The 15,384-nt window shown below is 64.6% G+C and overlaps 8 protein-coding genes across 8 annotated transcripts in view; 4 read left to right on the top strand and 4 right to left on the bottom strand.

The window, feature by feature from the left end:
* The window catches only part of AMSG_06806 (uncharacterized protein), a gene marked incomplete at both ends in the record, with an annotated part of 2,506 nt that extends 721 nt beyond the window's left edge, over nt 1–1,785 (top strand). The window contains 2 exons of the mRNA XM_013901415.1: nt 557–1,001; nt 1,251–1,785. Coding sequence (XP_013756869.1) covers nt 557–1,001; nt 1,251–1,785 — 980 coding nt within the window. The remainder of the gene's footprint in view (nt 1–556; nt 1,002–1,250) is intronic.
* Nucleotides 1,786–1,853: 68 nt separating this feature from the next.
* On the bottom strand, nt 1,854–3,803 carry AMSG_06807 (cycloartenol synthase; the record flags this gene model as incomplete). The annotated part of the gene is made up of 1 exon (XM_013901416.1): nt 1,854–3,803. One exon carries the CDS (start codon nt 3,801–3,803, stop codon nt 1,854–1,856), a length of 1,950 nt encoding a protein of 649 aa, XP_013756870.1.
* Nucleotides 3,804–4,372: 569 nt separating this feature from the next.
* AMSG_06808 (uncharacterized protein) lies at nt 4,373–5,125 on the top strand (the record flags this gene model as incomplete). Its single annotated transcript, XM_013901417.1, has 2 exons — nt 4,373–4,428; nt 4,468–5,125. 2 exons carry the CDS (start codon nt 4,373–4,375, stop codon nt 4,937–4,939), a joined length of 528 nt encoding a protein of 175 aa, XP_013756871.1. The 3' UTR covers nt 4,940–5,125.
* A 12-nt stretch (nt 5,126–5,137) lies between these two features.
* Nucleotides 5,138–7,322, top strand: AMSG_06809 (eukaryotic initiation factor). The gene is made up of 2 exons (XM_013901418.1): nt 5,138–5,266; nt 5,408–7,322. The coding sequence occupies exons 1-2, from the start codon at nt 5,230–5,232 to the stop codon at nt 7,267–7,269; spliced, it is 1,899 nt and encodes a 632-aa protein (XP_013756872.1). The 5' UTR covers nt 5,138–5,229; the 3' UTR covers nt 7,270–7,322.
* Nucleotides 7,323–7,333: 11 nt separating this feature from the next.
* AMSG_06810 (uncharacterized protein) lies at nt 7,334–7,822 on the bottom strand (the record flags this gene model as incomplete). The annotated part of the gene is made up of 1 exon (XM_013901419.1): nt 7,334–7,822. One exon carries the CDS (start codon nt 7,820–7,822, stop codon nt 7,334–7,336), a length of 489 nt encoding a protein of 162 aa, XP_013756873.1.
* A 183-nt stretch (nt 7,823–8,005) lies between these two features.
* AMSG_06811 (uncharacterized protein) lies at nt 8,006–9,085 on the bottom strand. The gene is made up of 2 exons (XM_013901420.1): nt 9,021–9,085; nt 8,006–8,690 (listed from the first exon to the last, which is right to left on the bottom strand). The coding sequence occupies exons 1-2, from the start codon at nt 9,040–9,042 to the stop codon at nt 8,062–8,064; spliced, it is 651 nt and encodes a 216-aa protein (XP_013756874.1). The 5' UTR covers nt 9,043–9,085; the 3' UTR covers nt 8,006–8,061.
* A 163-nt stretch (nt 9,086–9,248) lies between these two features.
* AMSG_06812 (uncharacterized protein) lies at nt 9,249–12,455 on the top strand (the record flags this gene model as incomplete). The annotated part of the gene is made up of 2 exons (XM_013901421.1): nt 9,249–9,370; nt 9,473–12,455. 2 exons carry the CDS (start codon nt 9,249–9,251, stop codon nt 12,435–12,437), a joined length of 3,087 nt encoding a protein of 1,028 aa, XP_013756875.1. The 3' UTR covers nt 12,438–12,455.
* On the bottom strand, nt 12,448–14,858 carry AMSG_06813 (uncharacterized protein; the record flags this gene model as incomplete). The annotated part of the gene is made up of 2 exons (XM_013901422.1): nt 12,448–13,532; nt 13,619–14,858. The coding sequence occupies 2 exons, from the start codon at nt 14,856–14,858 to the stop codon at nt 12,448–12,450; spliced, it is 2,325 nt and encodes a 774-aa protein (XP_013756876.1).
* Nucleotides 14,859–15,384: the final 526 nt, after the last annotated feature.

Here is a 15,384-nt window from a genome sequence, read left to right on the forward strand (position 1 = left end):
AAGGAAGGAGAAGGGACCCCCACCCACCACACACACACACACACACACCAAGACAAAAGTATGCGCATCCGATACAGCCGAAGGCAACTCCTGAGTATCCGTGAGCAACTCGGACGTGTGTCTCCCCCGGCTGTGGCCCTTCCAAGAGACATTGTCCTCCCAGCCGGGAGCAAGCCAGCTACACTCTCACCTTTGTCTGGAGGCTACACGGGCGCTTCCTCCACCAACACGACAACAACGAGCACAACAAGGTCAACGGTGACCTCCTCATCACCTCCTTCTTCATTGTCTCTCGCTGGCCACTCTGCTCGCTCCTCTGCTCGTTCGCTCAGACCGCTCGAACCGGCTGGTGGTGAATGGCTCCCCTCCTCGGACCCGATCCTGTCTTCCTTGGCAGGAGCCCAGCCTGCATCAACCAAGTCAACCAGGAGGGCACGTGGCTTGGCTTCCGGTCCTCTCTCATCCTCTCGCTCTTCTCGCTCTTCCAGACATCGTAGGAACGGTGACTTTGATGCTCGTAACGATGAGACCTTTGGCGATGCTATGGTTGACGTAGACTCGTCGGCGCCCTTCTCCTTTGGCTCGGACGCCTTTGAGGCGGAGCGGAGGCGGATGAAGGTCGAGCATGAGGAGCGGAGGAGGGCGGCAAAGGCTCGCGAGTCGGCACCGGCTGCTCACTCGCCGCCAAAGGCCATGATGGACGACTTGGCCGCCCGTGAGCGCCAGCTCGAGCACGAGTACGCTACTTTCCTTGGCTTTGACGACGACGACGACAACAACCATCTCGCCCGCCCGATGCCGCCCGCTGCCGCTCCTCATGCCGCCCGCACCCACCCCCGCGCCGCTGCGGCAGCTGCTGGCTACGCCCGCGCTGCGCCCGCTCCGCCGTCGGCTTCCGCCGTCGACTACGAGCTGGAGCCGCCGTTCACCCCCACGCTCGACTTTCTCGACTCGCCCAACACCACTCCAGCCCGCTCGCCCATGGTGCCCGCTTCGGAGCCGTCAGCTCCCGGCCCACCAGGCTTTGGCGCCCACCCGGTGCATCATCCGCGTGCCGTCCAGAGCCAGCACCACTCGCATGGCCAGAGCCAGCAGCACGCGGCCGTAGTGGCCCACTCACATGCCCTAGCACAGGCACAGGCACAGGCACAGGCCCAAGCCCAGGCCCATGCACAGCTGCAGCTGTTGCAGCAGAGGCAGCTGCTCTACCACCAACAGCTGCTCCAGCAACAGCAGCAACAGCAGCAGAGCCAGCAAAAGGCGGTCGACTCGGGCAAAGCCATGTCCGCCTTTGACAAGCTCCTCTTCTCGGTCTCCAAGGAGCAGGTGGCGTCGATGCCAGCCATGCCGACGGCGGCGCCGACCGCTGCGCCGACCGCTGCTGCGCATACTGCACCTTCTGGAGGAAGCGGCCCTGTGTCCGTCTCAGCCTTTGACAAGCTCCTCCTCTCGCTCAACCCCAACCAGGTGGCGTCGATGCCTCCCATGCCGCAGGCCCAGGCCGCTGCCCAGGCTGAGGCCCAGGCCAAGGTCAAGGCCGAGGCCCAGGCCCAGGCCCAGGCCGCCGCCCAAGCCCAGGCCCGCGCCCAGGCCATGCTCCAAGCCCAGGCCCAAGCCCAGGCCCAGGCCCAAGCCCAGGCCCAGATGTACCAGCACTACTATGCGCAGCAGCAGTACCTGCAGCAGATGCAGCAGCATCAGCTCCAGCTCCAGAAGCAGCAGGCACAGGCACAGGCCCAAGGCCAAGCCCAGCACCACCTGCCGCAGCCGCAGCACCACCCGTAGCACTGCCTGCCGCAGTAACTTGAAGTTTACCAACAACAACTCGGAGCGAAGGAGGCGACAGCCACAGCCTACAGCTTGGCCTTGGGGTAGTGCGAAGTGTACTCGGCAAGAGCCCAGAGCGGAAAGACGTTCTTGTAGGCGAGGTACGAGATGGAGCAGTTGGCGTTAAACACGCCCTTGATGCGCTCCTCGGTCCAGTTGCCGTCCGGCAGCTGCTTGGAGACAAGGTAGCGAATGCCGGCATCGATGGGGACGCGGTCCGGGTGGCGAGCCTTGATGAGAGCAAGGAGCGCCCACGCGGTGTTGACCACTTGCGACTCGCACGGCGAGTACACTTTTTCCGACGACGAGAGGAATGACTCGCCCCAGCCGCCGTCGCTGTTCTGGTTGGCAACCAGGAAGGCGCAGGCCTTGACAAGCGACTTGGCCGTGGGCTTGCGGCCTGCGGCAATGAGACCCTCGACGCCAAACCAGGTCCCGTAGGTGAAACACACCGCCCACGAGCCGTACCACGAACCGTCAGGAAGCTGGATGGACTCGATGAACTTGACGCCGCGCTTGATGGCGGCGCGGATTTCCTTGGCCCGGTGGTCCGGAAACTGGGCATGGAAGGCGACGAGAGCCTGGACACACTCGGAGGTGCACTCGACGTACTCATAGTCGACCATGATGGCGCCAAAGGTCTCGGACGGGTTAAAGGCCTCGATCCACGGCGGCGACCGCTGGAGCTCGTACGTGGCCCACCCGCCGTTGGCGTGGTTGTTCTGCAGCGAGAGAATGACGTTGACGGCGTCAAAGAGGCGCTCGGGCGCGATGCGGTCGGCGCGCGGAACGAGCGAGCTGAGCTGGCGAATCGAGAGGCAGACGCGGAGCGCGAGCGAAGTGCAGTCAGAGATCGGGTGGGTGTGGATGCGCGTCGAGAACGGCCATGCGCCCTTGGACTCGTGCCGGTAGTACTTGACCATGTTGGGCACGTTGTCGCGGACCTGGCAGATGTTGATGTACTCGTATCCCGCGTCGAGCGTCGCTATGTACCGCTCCTTGAGCGGCGAGGCGAGGTAGGCGTGGAGGGTGAACGCCGTGTCCCACAGCTGCGACCCGTTGTAACCCTGCATCTTCATGCCATCGCCGGCGAGCCAGAGGTAGTCAGCAAGGCGATCGGCGTGCTTGGTCACCGCCTCCGAGACGCCGCCATCGGCAAAGAAGCGGCAAAGCATGTTGATGGCCTTGTTGACCGGCCCGATGCAGATGTACGACGAGTTCTCGTCCTCGGCCCGAATGTGATCGATGGTCATGTCGAGCGCGGCCTGCCGCAGCGTCGTCGAGTGGACCGCCTCGTACGCTGCAAGGCTCTTGAACAGCGCCCGGTGGAGAGTGGTGTGCGGGGTGTAGTAGTCGGCGGGGCAGATGTTGGCCCGCGCCGCCGGCCAGTCGATGGAAAAGTACGGCGCGTTGTAGAGCTCGTTGCGGAGGGCGACAATGAGCGGGGTGATCGGCCCCACAGCCTTGCGTCCGTAGAGGTAGCCCATCGGAAGGTACACAATGCGGCAGTGGACCCACCACCGCGACGGATGCAGCGGGAGCCACTCGGGGAGGAGCCAGAGCTCCGGAGGGACCGGATAGAGGCCGTCCCACTCGTAGACGCCGAGAACCGCGAGCCAGAACTTGCCCCACGACGGCACCGACAGCGCCGATCCGTTCTCGCGCATCCACGCCCGCGCCCGCGCCATCCTCGTGTCGTCCGCCGGCACGCCGAGAATGCGCATTGAGACATAGTTGAGGGCAGTGCCAAACATGGTGGTGGGGGACTCGATGTGGAGGCCCCAGCCGCCCTCCTCGGTCTGCTTTCCGGTCAGGTAGCGGATCATCTCCAGCTTGACCGGCTCACCAAGCTCAGTCCCGGTAATGTATGCCGTGATGATGAGGCCCGGCATGAGGAAGAGCGGGCCGCCGTAGTCGTTGGCCCAGTGGCCATCCTCGGTGATGATGGCCGAGAGAAAGTCAAAGCCACGGACCATAGCCTCCTCGGGACCAGAGGGAGGCGCATTGGACAGAGGCACATCCTCTGAGGTATCCATCCACAGATGATAGCGATCAACAACTGACTGCAACTCGGCGAGACCTTGGTCCGACACCTCATCAGCTGGGTGATACACCCACCTCTGCCGTCCCTCGTCCACCTCGAGCGTCCACCTCCTCAGGTCCGTCCCCTCTACCCCACTCCCTACAACGTTGGAGAACTGTTCCGCACTTGCTGACATGCTCTTGCTCCAACAACTACCTTCTACTTCTACTCTGTTCTCTTGGCGTCAACTGTCTGTCTTCCCCTTCCCCCTCTCCCGCTCCTGCTACGTGGCAGCAACTCCCCCTCCCCAGCCCCGAGTCACCCTCTCCTTGTTGGTGGCCACTCTGTGAAATGATGGCCGAAACGTCACGTGGCCAACGACACATTGCTCAAAAGCACGACCTTTTTTTGGGGCAAAGGCCACAGTAGGCAGGCAGATGCGTGGTCGCCAACCGCCCCCCCCCCCCCCCCGCCCCGCCCACGCCGCACTTTTCTCTCCTCTCCTTCCACACGACAACAAGGATGAGCACGGCGGAAGACAAGGTTATCAAGGTGTATGGGAGGTGTGCATGTGAGGCGTACGCTGTTCGGGCAGATGGGCCTCTTTTGTTCTCCAGCCTCTGCCATTGCACCATCTGCCGCAAGTGTTCAGGCGCGCCTGTCTCGCACCTCATTGGCTTTGCCAACCCGCGGTGTGTGAGTGTGGCACCGAGTAGCTTCTTTGAAGCCAACGGACGTGATGCTGATGTATCGGCTGCCGATGAAGAGGCTACCTTTGCTGCCCTCATCTGCCACAAGACCTCGGAGACCATGTGCCGATACTCGTGCCCACACTGCGGCTCCTCGCTCGTCAACGTCTCGCTCCTTCCCGAGTCTGCTCCGCCTGGCCCCTTCCGTGATCTGCCTACAGGCATCCTCGAGCATGACGACAATGGCAAGCCCATTGGCTATGCTGACTTTGCCCCGCAAGCCCACATGTTCTACACCCGCAGGCTTGCCGACCACCTCGACGGCCTCCCCAAGTTTGGCACCTACCCAGGCACCGACCTTGTGCCCGAGACCGATGCCGAGCCAGAGTCGGCTGCCTAGTTTGAGCCAACCGCATCCGGGCTGGCCACACTCGGGCTGGACACACCCGGGCCGATCACGCCCGATCACGCCCGACCAAGCCCCACCCGACCGAGCCGACCGAGCCGACCGAGCCTTCGACGAGTCGCCAGCAGCACTCTACGATCAGTCGACACACATACCCAACCAAACCCTGACCCGCCGCCACCCACACCTCTCCACCACACCCACCACACCCACCACACCACCACCACCACACCACCACCACCAACACACACACACACACACACACACACACACACACATACGCCATGTCCTCGTACTCTGAGTCCCAGCTCAACCGCATTGGTACGCCACCCCGTCCTCTCCCCCACCACCCTCCATCTCCCACCACACACACACACCCACTCCCTTCCCCTCCCTCCCCCGCCCCCCCCCTCCTCTCCTCCTCTCTGCCACCGCCACACTCACCCATCTCTTCATACGCAGAGAACCTCATTGACAGCAAGCATCAGAAGGAGGCAGCGTCCCCACCATCGTCACCGGCACGGGGAGTGGCCATTGCAGGCTCTGCGCCCAATGCTGTGTTTTCTCTCTCGGGCACTTCACCAAAGGTGGCCACCGTCATCTCGGGCAATGCCATGGGCGATCTGCTGCACTCGAAGGAGTCATCGCTGCCTGGTTGGTCATCAGAGCAGGATACCAATGCTCAGCCTGGTGGCTCCACTTCGTCAGGGACTACCTTCCGCAAGACCGCTCCGAGAGGCTCGTCAAGAGGCCCGCGCAAGCCCTCGGCTCTCTCCGCCGCCCTCGAGGCAGAGGGCAGCGCGCCCCACCCGGTGACCGATGCTGTTCGCACGCGCTCGCGCTCGCGCTCGACCAGTGCACAGCGCAAGCTCGTCGCCGATCTGGATGCTGCAGGCAGTGCCGAGGCCCACAAGGGCGGCAACAAGGGTGGCAACAAGGGCGGCAACATGGGCGGCAAGGGCGGCAAGGGCGGCAAGGGCGGCAACAAGGGCGGCAAGGGCGGTGACGGCGAGCAGGCCGGCGGCAAGCGCAAGAAGATGACCAAGGCCGAGCGTCGTGCGCTGCAAGAGGCGCAGCGGGCTGCCAAGGCTGAGCGGCTGGCGGCGGCAGGCAAGGACGGCGGCAAGGGCGGCAAAGGCGGCAAGGGTGGCAAGGGTGGCAAGGGTGGCAAGGGCGGCAAGGGCGGCAAGGGCGGCAAGGGCGGCAAAGACGGCAAGAGCGGCAAGAGCTGCGGTGGCGACAAGGGCGGAGAGGCCGGAACCGGTCGGCTGGCGGCGCAGTTTGCACACCTGGAGCAGTTTGCGGAAAAGTCGTCGTTCTCGCTCGGTGTTGGCTTTGCCGCTGACGACATTCACCCCGCGGTCCTCAAGGTCGGGCTCAAGATGGCCAAGGGCGTGCTTGTGGGTCCGAACGAGCGTTGCGTGGCCATGCTGCGGGCGTTTATGCGTGTGGTGGAGGACTACGTAGTGCCGGAGAACAAGTCTCTGCAGCGCGATCTGGAGCCGCACTTTAAGCCGCTCATCGGGTTCCTCGTCAAGTGCCGGCCGCTCTCACTCTCGATGGGCAACGCCATCAACTGGCTCAAGTTGGCAATCTCGCAGCTGCCGGTCGGCGGGACCGAGCACGCCGTCAAGGAGCTGCTCCTCGACCAGATGGAGCGCTACATCCGCGACAAGATTGTTGTCGCCGTCCGCTCCATTGCCCAGCTCGGCAACTCGAAGATCCGCGACCGCGATGTCATCCTCACGTACGGCTGGTCGCAGGTTGTCTCGGCAACGCTCATCGAAGCCGCCGCCGCCGGCAAGTCGTTCCGGGTCATTGTAGTCGACGCGCGGCCCGAGCTCGAGGGCAAGATCATGCTCCGCCGCCTCACCGCGGTCGGCATCAAGTGCTCGTACGTGCTCATCAACGCCGTCTCGTACGTCGCCCGCGAGGCCACCAAGGTCTTCCTCGGCGCCGACTCGCTCTTCACCAATGGCGCCGTCCGCGGTCGCATCGGCTCGGCACTCATCGCCTCGGTCGCCGCCACCGCAAACGTCCCGGTCATCGTCTGCTGCGAGGGCTACAAGTTTTCCAACAAGGTCCACCTCGACGTCTTTGTCAACAACGAGCTCGGCAATCCCGAGGCGCTCGCAGCCTCGGACTCGGCTACCCCGTCGCCGCTCGCAGACTGGAAGGACAACCCGAACCTGAGCCTGCTCAACCTCCGCTACGACATCATTCCCATGGAGTACGTCTCTCTCATGATCACAGAAGTCGGCCTCCTCCCGCCTACCTCGGTCCCGGTCATCATCCGCGAGTACCAAGAGCAGGGTGGCCAGTAGCGGGCGAACGCTCTGGCCTCGCGCTCGCCCTTCAAATGAAAAAAAGCAGCTTGCTTCACGCCCTTCACACCACATCGCGGCCCGCCCACCGGGCAGGATCCAGCGCCCGCAGCGCAGCAGCCTCGGCCGCGACCATGACCCGGTATTCGTCGTCGTCCTCGTGATCATGCCCGAGCAGGTGCAACATGCCATGGACAACCACCCGCGGCAGAGCATCATCCATCAGTGACAAGCCGTCTCCATCAGCATCAGCTGCCACCACCGGAAGGCAGACAACGACATCGCCAAGGTCAGCCCCTGGCGGTACCTCGTTGCTTGCCACCACAGCTGTCACGTCGCCACCAGCCGGAGTGCCGGCGCCCTGGTCGGGCCGCCGCAGCTGAGCCACAGCGTCAAGCGCAGGCACAGCAAGCACGTCTGTCGGCCCGTCCTTGCCCCGTAGCTCCGCATTGAGCTCGGCCATCTGTAGCGTCGACGCCAGCCACAGTCCCATGTCGGCATGGTCGATGCCAAGTATGCCGCGCAGCGCCTCGGCCGTCGTTCGCGTCGCCATCACTTTCGCCACCGACAGGCCTCGGCAGGAGACACGCAGCCGGAGCATGACAATGTCGAAGTTGGAGTTGGGTCGATGTCGTAGGGCAGACAAGATGCGATGAGGATGAGGAAGATCAAGGTGAGGGTTAGGGTTAGGGTTAGGGTCAGGTAGAGGGGGACGGGGCGAAGGGGGGGGGGGGGGGGGGGTCACACACTGCTTTGTTACACGCTCACATTCATTGCCTCTTCGCTCTTCGCTCACGAGTCATCGTCGTCAGCAAGGGCGGCATCGGCGCGGGCAAAGGCGGTCACGGCCATGCGGAGCAGGATCTCGTCGAGGGCGTAGTGAGCCTTGTGATACTGCTCGGCAGGCATGTCGAAAAAGTAGGCCGCTAGTGAGCCCTGGATGACCTCCTGTGAGGCTGCGAGCATGGCCTTGACCTGCGAGAGCCACTCGATGGAGAGCCGTGAGCCCTCACGGTCAATAAAGGTCTGGAAGAGCGTTGCCGCCCGACGGATGCGCTCCTGAAGGAAGAGGTCGTCGTCGGCGAGGTCCGCCAAGTTGAGGATGCTGTCCATTAGCGCCCGGTTCTCCGCCAGCATGGTTGCCACCACAGCCTTGCGCTTCTTCCGCATCTTGGCCTTGGACTTGCTCTTGCCCGACGAGACTGAGCCTGCTGCACCGCCGGCACCGGCCTCAGTCTTGCCCTTGCCCTTGCCCTTCTTGCTCTTGCCCGTCTTGCTCTTTCCCTTGTCCTTGCCCTTGCCCTTGCCCTTGCCCTTGCCCTTGCTGCTCTTGCCCTTGCCGCCCTTGCCCTTCTCCACCTCTTCGCACCCTCCGGCCTCGCCCGACGAGCCCGACGACTCGTCATACTCTGAGCTCGTTTCTATCTCACCATGGCCCACCACCATCATCGCCATGCCAGTCGCCGCAACCAGCACCCGTCCCCGGTCCACCCCCCCCCCCCCCCCCCCCGCCCCCGCCCCGCCCCAGTCCCCATGTCACGCACCTCCCTCGACAATGTGAGTCAGGCGACCAGCGCATCGAGTCGGGCGGCGACCACGTCGTCACCGGGCCGCCCATGTAGAGGGCTTTTTTGAAGAGCAGCAAGGAAAGAAGGTGAGGCCGACAGAGGTAGCCTCTCCTTCCCTCTCGCATGCTTCCCTTGTCTACTACCTCTGTCACTCGCCTTGCTAATACTCTTTCAAATGCGTACCCTTCCGTGCCTTCTTCGCCATGTTGCAACAGGTAACGAGCCGAGTGACCCTCGACAACCTCAAACCGCTCCCCATCAAACACCTTTGCCCATCACTGCTCCCCCCACCAGCAAATATTCAATAAAAATAGTGTCACCCACCCCCCATCCTCCCCACCCACCCACCCCCTCCTCCCCCTCCCCTCCCTCACCCCCACACCCCCACCCCCCCCCCCCTCCACACACACCATGGAAACCGCAGCCATGTTTGACGCTGCGGTGGAGACACTGATGCCTAGCGGCGGCGAGAATGGCACTCAGGCTATGCTCGGTCTGGCGTCACCACCTGCGGCTCGGAAGGATGCTCTGGCGTACTTACAGACTCTTGCTGGCTCGCATGAGATGTGGAACTTGGCTCTGTATCGCGTCCGTGAGCCTGATGGTCTTCCGGCGGCTCGTCACTTTTGCCTTAGCCTCCTCGCTGACCGTCTCGACTTGCTGGTGGCCGATGGCGATGCCGATGGTCTCGCCCGTGCTCCGCTGGACAAGCTTGTCGGGGTGGCCATGGATCAGGTTGCTCCCAATGGGGTTCTCTGCCCAGGCTATGTGCTGGGCAAGCTGGCGCAAGTCGTTGTCGCCGCAGTCAAGGCCCGCGCTGCCCTTCAAGGGCCCGAGGCCTTTGTTGACGGCCTCTTTGCCAGCCTTCTCCTGCCGGCGCTCAAGACCGACGAGCCGGCCATGGTCGCCTTCTTTCTCGTTGCCTGCAAGGAGATGCACCAGGCCATCATCGACAACGACATCCGCCGCTCGAATCCGGACGCCGCACTGTGCAGCGCCATTCTCAAGCACATGCGCGAGTCAGGCCTTGCCGCAGCCCTTGTCGACGCCATCCTCCACATCGCAGACGCCCACGGCCACGACTCGAGCCTGGTAGCTCTTGCGCTCGAGGTCCTCGCCGAGGTCACTGCCTGGGTCGACGCTCACCTGGTGGTCACAGATGAGGTCCTCTCGCTCCTCTATGCCCAGCTGCTCTCCACTCCGCGCGGCGCCACCGCCCAGGCCATCGACGCACTCGAGGAGCTTGTCTCCAAGGGCATGCCGCCGGCCGAGAAGCTCGCCCTCATCCAGTCGCTCGCTCTCCCGGCCTTGCTCGACGGCATGGCCCTCTCGCCGCACACTCCGCCAGACTCGCACGAGTTTGACGTCGTCGTCGCCCTCGCTGGCCTCGTCAAGGCCTGCGTCCTCACCCTCTGCTCCTCGTGGTTCAAGATGGTCCGCGACGAAGCCAATCTCGCCACCGACGACGACCACCTCACGGCCTCGTACCTCCGCGACGCCATCTTTGAGTGCCTGCAGATCTCGCTCGCCTTTGCCGCCGCAGACGCACCCGAAATCGTCGCCCACACCGTCGCCGGTGCCACAGACTTTGTCTCGCGCTTCAAGCGGGCCGCTGCCTCGGGCCCCATCACAGCCTCGCTCATCCTCGATGGCAACATGGCCTCCCTCCTTGTCGCCCTCCTCGAGCTCGTCTCTATCAAGTCGCGCCTCCCGCCGGGCTACACCCCGCACGACCCGGAGAACACCCATTCGGGCCCGTGCCTCTCCATTCTTGTCGACGAGTCGTCCATTGAGGCCTTCCGCGCCTCGCTCCTCTCGCTCTTCAAAAACGCCGCCGGCCTCTCGCCCATGCTCACCATGGCCTGGCTCCGCACCGCTCTCCAGGCTGGCCTCTGCGACCCGGACCGCGCCATTGTTGCCGAGCCGCTGGTAGGCATGTTCTACGCCCTCGGTCACGTCCTGCAGGTCGAGTTTGCTAGCGCCGTCGCCGGCGAGGCCACTCCAGGCATCGGTCGCCACGCCCAGCTGCCCACCCTCGACGGCATCATCGCCGCCGCCGAAAACACCCGCCACGGCCTCGCTCTCGGCGACGCCGGCGACGTCGGCGCCGTCTTCCTCATCGACACCTTCCTGGACATTATCGATGCCGACCTGCTCGCCGACGACGACCTCGCCCTCAAGCGCGCCATGTATGAAGTCCTCGCCCGCTACTGCCCGCTCCTCAGCCACGCCGGCAACTCGGTGGCGCCGGTCTTCCTCTCGCTCCTCGACAAGGGCGGCATCCAGTGCGGCCACCCGTCGCTTGTCCCGCGCTTTGGCGCCCTCGTTGTCAAGCTCGCCACCGAGCTCACCCACCAGCTCGCTGCCCACCTCGACGTCATCCTCAACACCGTCCTCCTCCTCCTTGTCCCGTCGTCCATCGACGAGGTCTCGCCGGCGGCGCCGGCCGTCGCCGAGGCCGTCGGCATCCTCCTCGTCCACAACGAGTCGAGCCTCTCCGACGACGCCCGCCACTCGGTCCTCGACCACCTGCTCGACGGCCTCTGTTCGCTCATCGAGTCGGTGGTGGGCAACGCGTCCAATGGCGCCCTCTCGTCCGACGACGCCGCAGACGTCGTCACCCACTTTGTCTTTGTCGCCGCCTCGCTCTCCAAGGCCATCACCGCCGCCTCGGGCCTCGGCCACCACTTTATGTCCGCCTACGAGCGCATTCTCTCGGCCGTCTGGCAGCTCGGCATGCTCACGCCGCCGCTCACCTCAAAGGTCTTCTCTTTCGTCCACTGCATGGTCGACACCCTCGGCGACGGTGTGCTCTCGGGCCTCAACCCACTCGCCACCATGTTCCTCACCCTTCCCGAGGCCTACGATTCGGACGCAGTCACATCGGTCGCCCTCTTTATCGGCCTTCTCAACCAGCTTGTCGCCCGCTTCAAAGACGCCGTGGTCCCTGTCGCCGCTGACATCCTCCCGCGCGCCGTCGCCGCCGTCGAGACCGCCGCCGCCTCGTCGCCATCAGGCCACTACGGCCACCGCGCAGCCCACGGCGTCCTCTCCGAGTACGACCGCGAGGTCGACGGCCTCACCCGCGCAGCCCTCGCCTGGCTCGTCACCATGTTCACCCACGGTGTGGCCGAGCAGGTCTTCTCTGTCGCCGCCGCATCGTCTGATGACGTCGTCGCCCTCCTCACCACCCTCGCCGCTGTCGCCCGCCCCGGCGGTACACAATGCCGCCGCGCTCTCTTCCAGCTCGCCCGTGCTGTTACCTCCACATGGCTCACTCCGGGCTCGTCCTCGCTTGCCGGCATTGACTCGTTTGTCTACGACACTGCACTCTCACTCGGCTTCTCCATCGTCCTTGACCCCGCCTTTGACATGAGCGACGCCCGCGCCGCCTTTTTCGTCGTCTCGGAAGTCGCCGGCCTCGTCCGCGCCGTCTACTCGGCAGACCCAGATCGCGCTGCAGCCTGGCTCCAGCACCACCTGTTTGAGAATCAGGCCCACGCAAACGCCTTTCCGGACTTTATGGAGCGGCTCGCCAACGCGTCCGACAAAAAGTGGTCCGCCTACTTTCGCAGAGTCCTCAACGAGCTGCGCTCGTAAACCCGCTGTCTCACCCCATGCCAAGCGTCGCCCGCAGCCGCACCACACCCGGCTCGCCGACCGGCCAGCTGGCATCGGCGGCAAACGCCCGGACCGGCGCCCAGTCGGCCGCGCTCACTGGCGAGCCGACCACACCCGGCTGCCAGCCGGGCGGAAGGACGAGAATCATCTCCAGAGCCCGCTCCGCGGCGGTCCCAGGCGCGCTCGCCCTCACGCCCTCCAGCGCGGGTAGCAGCCGCGTGTGGATGTAGCTGCCAAAGAGCGTGCGCGCGAGCGACGCCCTTGTCAGTGGTCCCTCGCGCCACGGCACGAACCCATCCCACGACGAGATGAGCCGCAGCGCCTTGAGGGCAAGCTGAAAGTAGTGCGCAAAGACGGCAGCCATGCCAGGCGTCGCGTACATGCCAGGCGCGCGCGCCAGAGGCGGGAGCGGCGTCGCCGATGGCTGCACCATAAGTAGCATGGCCGACTTGAGGGCGCTGATTAGTGGCTCGAGCGTCGCTGTCGGCGCCGCCGCCTCAGACCCACCGAAAAACTCGGTGACCAGTGCCAGTGCGTCCTGCAGCGCCTGGTTAAACTTGCCCGAGAGCAGCGCCCACCGCCACGTCGTCCGCACCATTTTGGTCAGGTGCGGCACGAGGTGCGCCGCAAGGAGGTCCGCCAGCAGCGCCTCGTCGTCGGGCAGGCTCCCGGTGGTGCCAAACTCAAAGACTGGCTCCAGCCACGGCAGCGCGTCCTCAAGCGACGCACCGCGATGCGGCTCCCAGCCCAGGAGCGACGCCCGCACAAACGGCGCCAGTGCCGTCCGCAATGCCAGAGAGCCAAAGGCGTCGCGGTACGCCCCGGCATGCTCGCGGCGCCAGTTGGCAAAGACACCGACAACCGCCTCCGCTGAGCCAAACTCAGGCGTGACGTTGGCAAACGGAGCGGCGTCGGAGGGCGGCGGCGGAAAGCTGGCATCGGCACTCGCCTCGGCGGCATCGTCGTCCGAAAGCCACGGGTCGGCTGGCAGCGACGTCGTCGCCAGTGCCTGCAGCCGTGCGGTCCGCGCCTCAGCGGTAATGACAGTGTCGGGCGCGAGAAACACCGGCCGTGCTGCATCGACGTGCTCCGAGGTGAGCGCAAAGACCCGTCAAGAAAGGCCAGCGAGGCGCGGGTGTGCCGATCCCGGGCCTGTGCACTGAGCGCAGTCCAGTAAGCGGCCTCGGCCTTGTCGACTAGCGGAAGTTGGGCCACTAGGCAGTCGCCAAGCTCGACCACAAACTCGCCGAGCTGCTGCACAAAGGCGAGCCGGGAAGAGAGCTCCTTGATGGCTGCGAGCCGGTCGGCGAGCGTCGTCTGTGCGCTCTCGAGCGCGGCCCGGGACTGGGCCGCGGCATCAGCTGCGGCATCAGCTGCGTCCTGGGTACCGGCTGCCCGGGCCGCAATGCTAGCAAGCACGTCGCTGATGCTCGGTGGCGCGTACCGCTCGGGCATGGCCAGATACAGCTCGGTCCGCTCAAGTGGAACAGCGGCGCGAATGGCGGCCGCGTCGGCTGCTCGCGAGGTGCCCTTGGCCACAATGGCAGCTTCGGCGTCAGGATCCAGGTCAAGCTGAGTGGCTTTAGCCGGCTTGGCACGGGCAGCGTTCTTGCCCGGCGCGCCAAAGGCAAACGAGTCGGCATAGTGCTCGCCGTCGAGAAAGGCCAGCTCATCAGCGTCAGTAGCCATATCCTCAGCCACCAGCCGGGCACCAGACCTCGCTGCTGCCTTGCTGCTCTTGGCTTTGGCCTCGTCTCCTTCTCCCAGCAGCGGGATAAAGTCGCCCTCGGCCACGCCAATCTGATCCGTCTCCTCCTGATCAGCCACCATCCTAGCCTGTCTCCTTGCGTCCCTCGCACGCTTGACAGCAGCCTGCGATTGAATGCCGCTCTCGTCACCCTCTACTGCGTCTTTGTCATCCCCATCATCATCGGCATCGCACTCGTCGTCGACCACCACCCGCACCTTGGTCTCTGCCGCCAGCTCTGCCAGATGCTGCGCCGAATACGACGGCCGACCGATGGTGCCCGTCCCGTCCAACTTTCCCGCCATGGCCACCGCCGGCGATAGCCGCACCGTCCGCTCTCCTCCTACAGCGATGCCTCGCCGTGAGCTCTTCCCGCCCTTTCCGCCCTTGCGCCTCCTCGATGAGCCCATGACCGACACAGCAGCAGCAACCGCATCTGTAGCACTTGCGCCCGTTGATGGTGGTGCTACCAAGCCAACGATGGACGATGACAGAGGTGACGATGACGCCGATGGTCCTCCCGCAAGAGTTGGTGCCTCCAGCAGCGTCTCGCCACCCAGAGTGTCCGAGGTACCCGAGGTGCCCGAGTTGCCCGAGGAGACGGTGGCAGTCGTCGTGCGGGCTGCCGCTCGTTTGCGTCGCTTCTTGAACATAGTGGTGGTGGGGGTGGTGAGGGTGGTGTGGTTGGGGTTGGTGGCTTCGGAGAGGTTGACGGCCGAGTGCGACACGGCTGGTGAGGGTGGTGGCGGGACCGACTTGGGGTGAGTCTGCCACACGCCTGCTCCACTCGGCGACTCGGCGCGGCCACAAGAGACCATTCGAGAGCTACGGATGATCTGATCCGATTCTGAGGTTTGCAGCCCATGATCTTGTGGCTTGGGGAGTGGGGGGGGGGGGGGAGGGGGGGGGCGAATCGTTTCCTCAGCCAGCCAGCCAATCTGGCGTCTGCTTCTCTCACCCCCGTCGCCGTCACCGACACCGACACTGACACCGACACCGACACAAAGACCGACACCGATACTTGCACCTCAAGTCCAGCTCGTCACACTCGACCTACAAAGCTAACCATGGGCATGAATGTAGTAGAGGAGTTTACGCATGCGGCACACAACTTTTCCGTACGCTAGCCCTCCTGTGTCATGCAGATATGGTGGAAGGTGTGGTGTGTGTGTGGGGGGG

This window comes from Thecamonas trahens (genome assembly GCF_000142905.1).
Source record: "Thecamonas trahens ATCC 50062 unplaced genomic scaffold supercont1.29, whole genome shotgun sequence".
NCBI lineage: Eukaryota > Apusomonadida > Apusomonadidae > Thecamonas > Thecamonas trahens.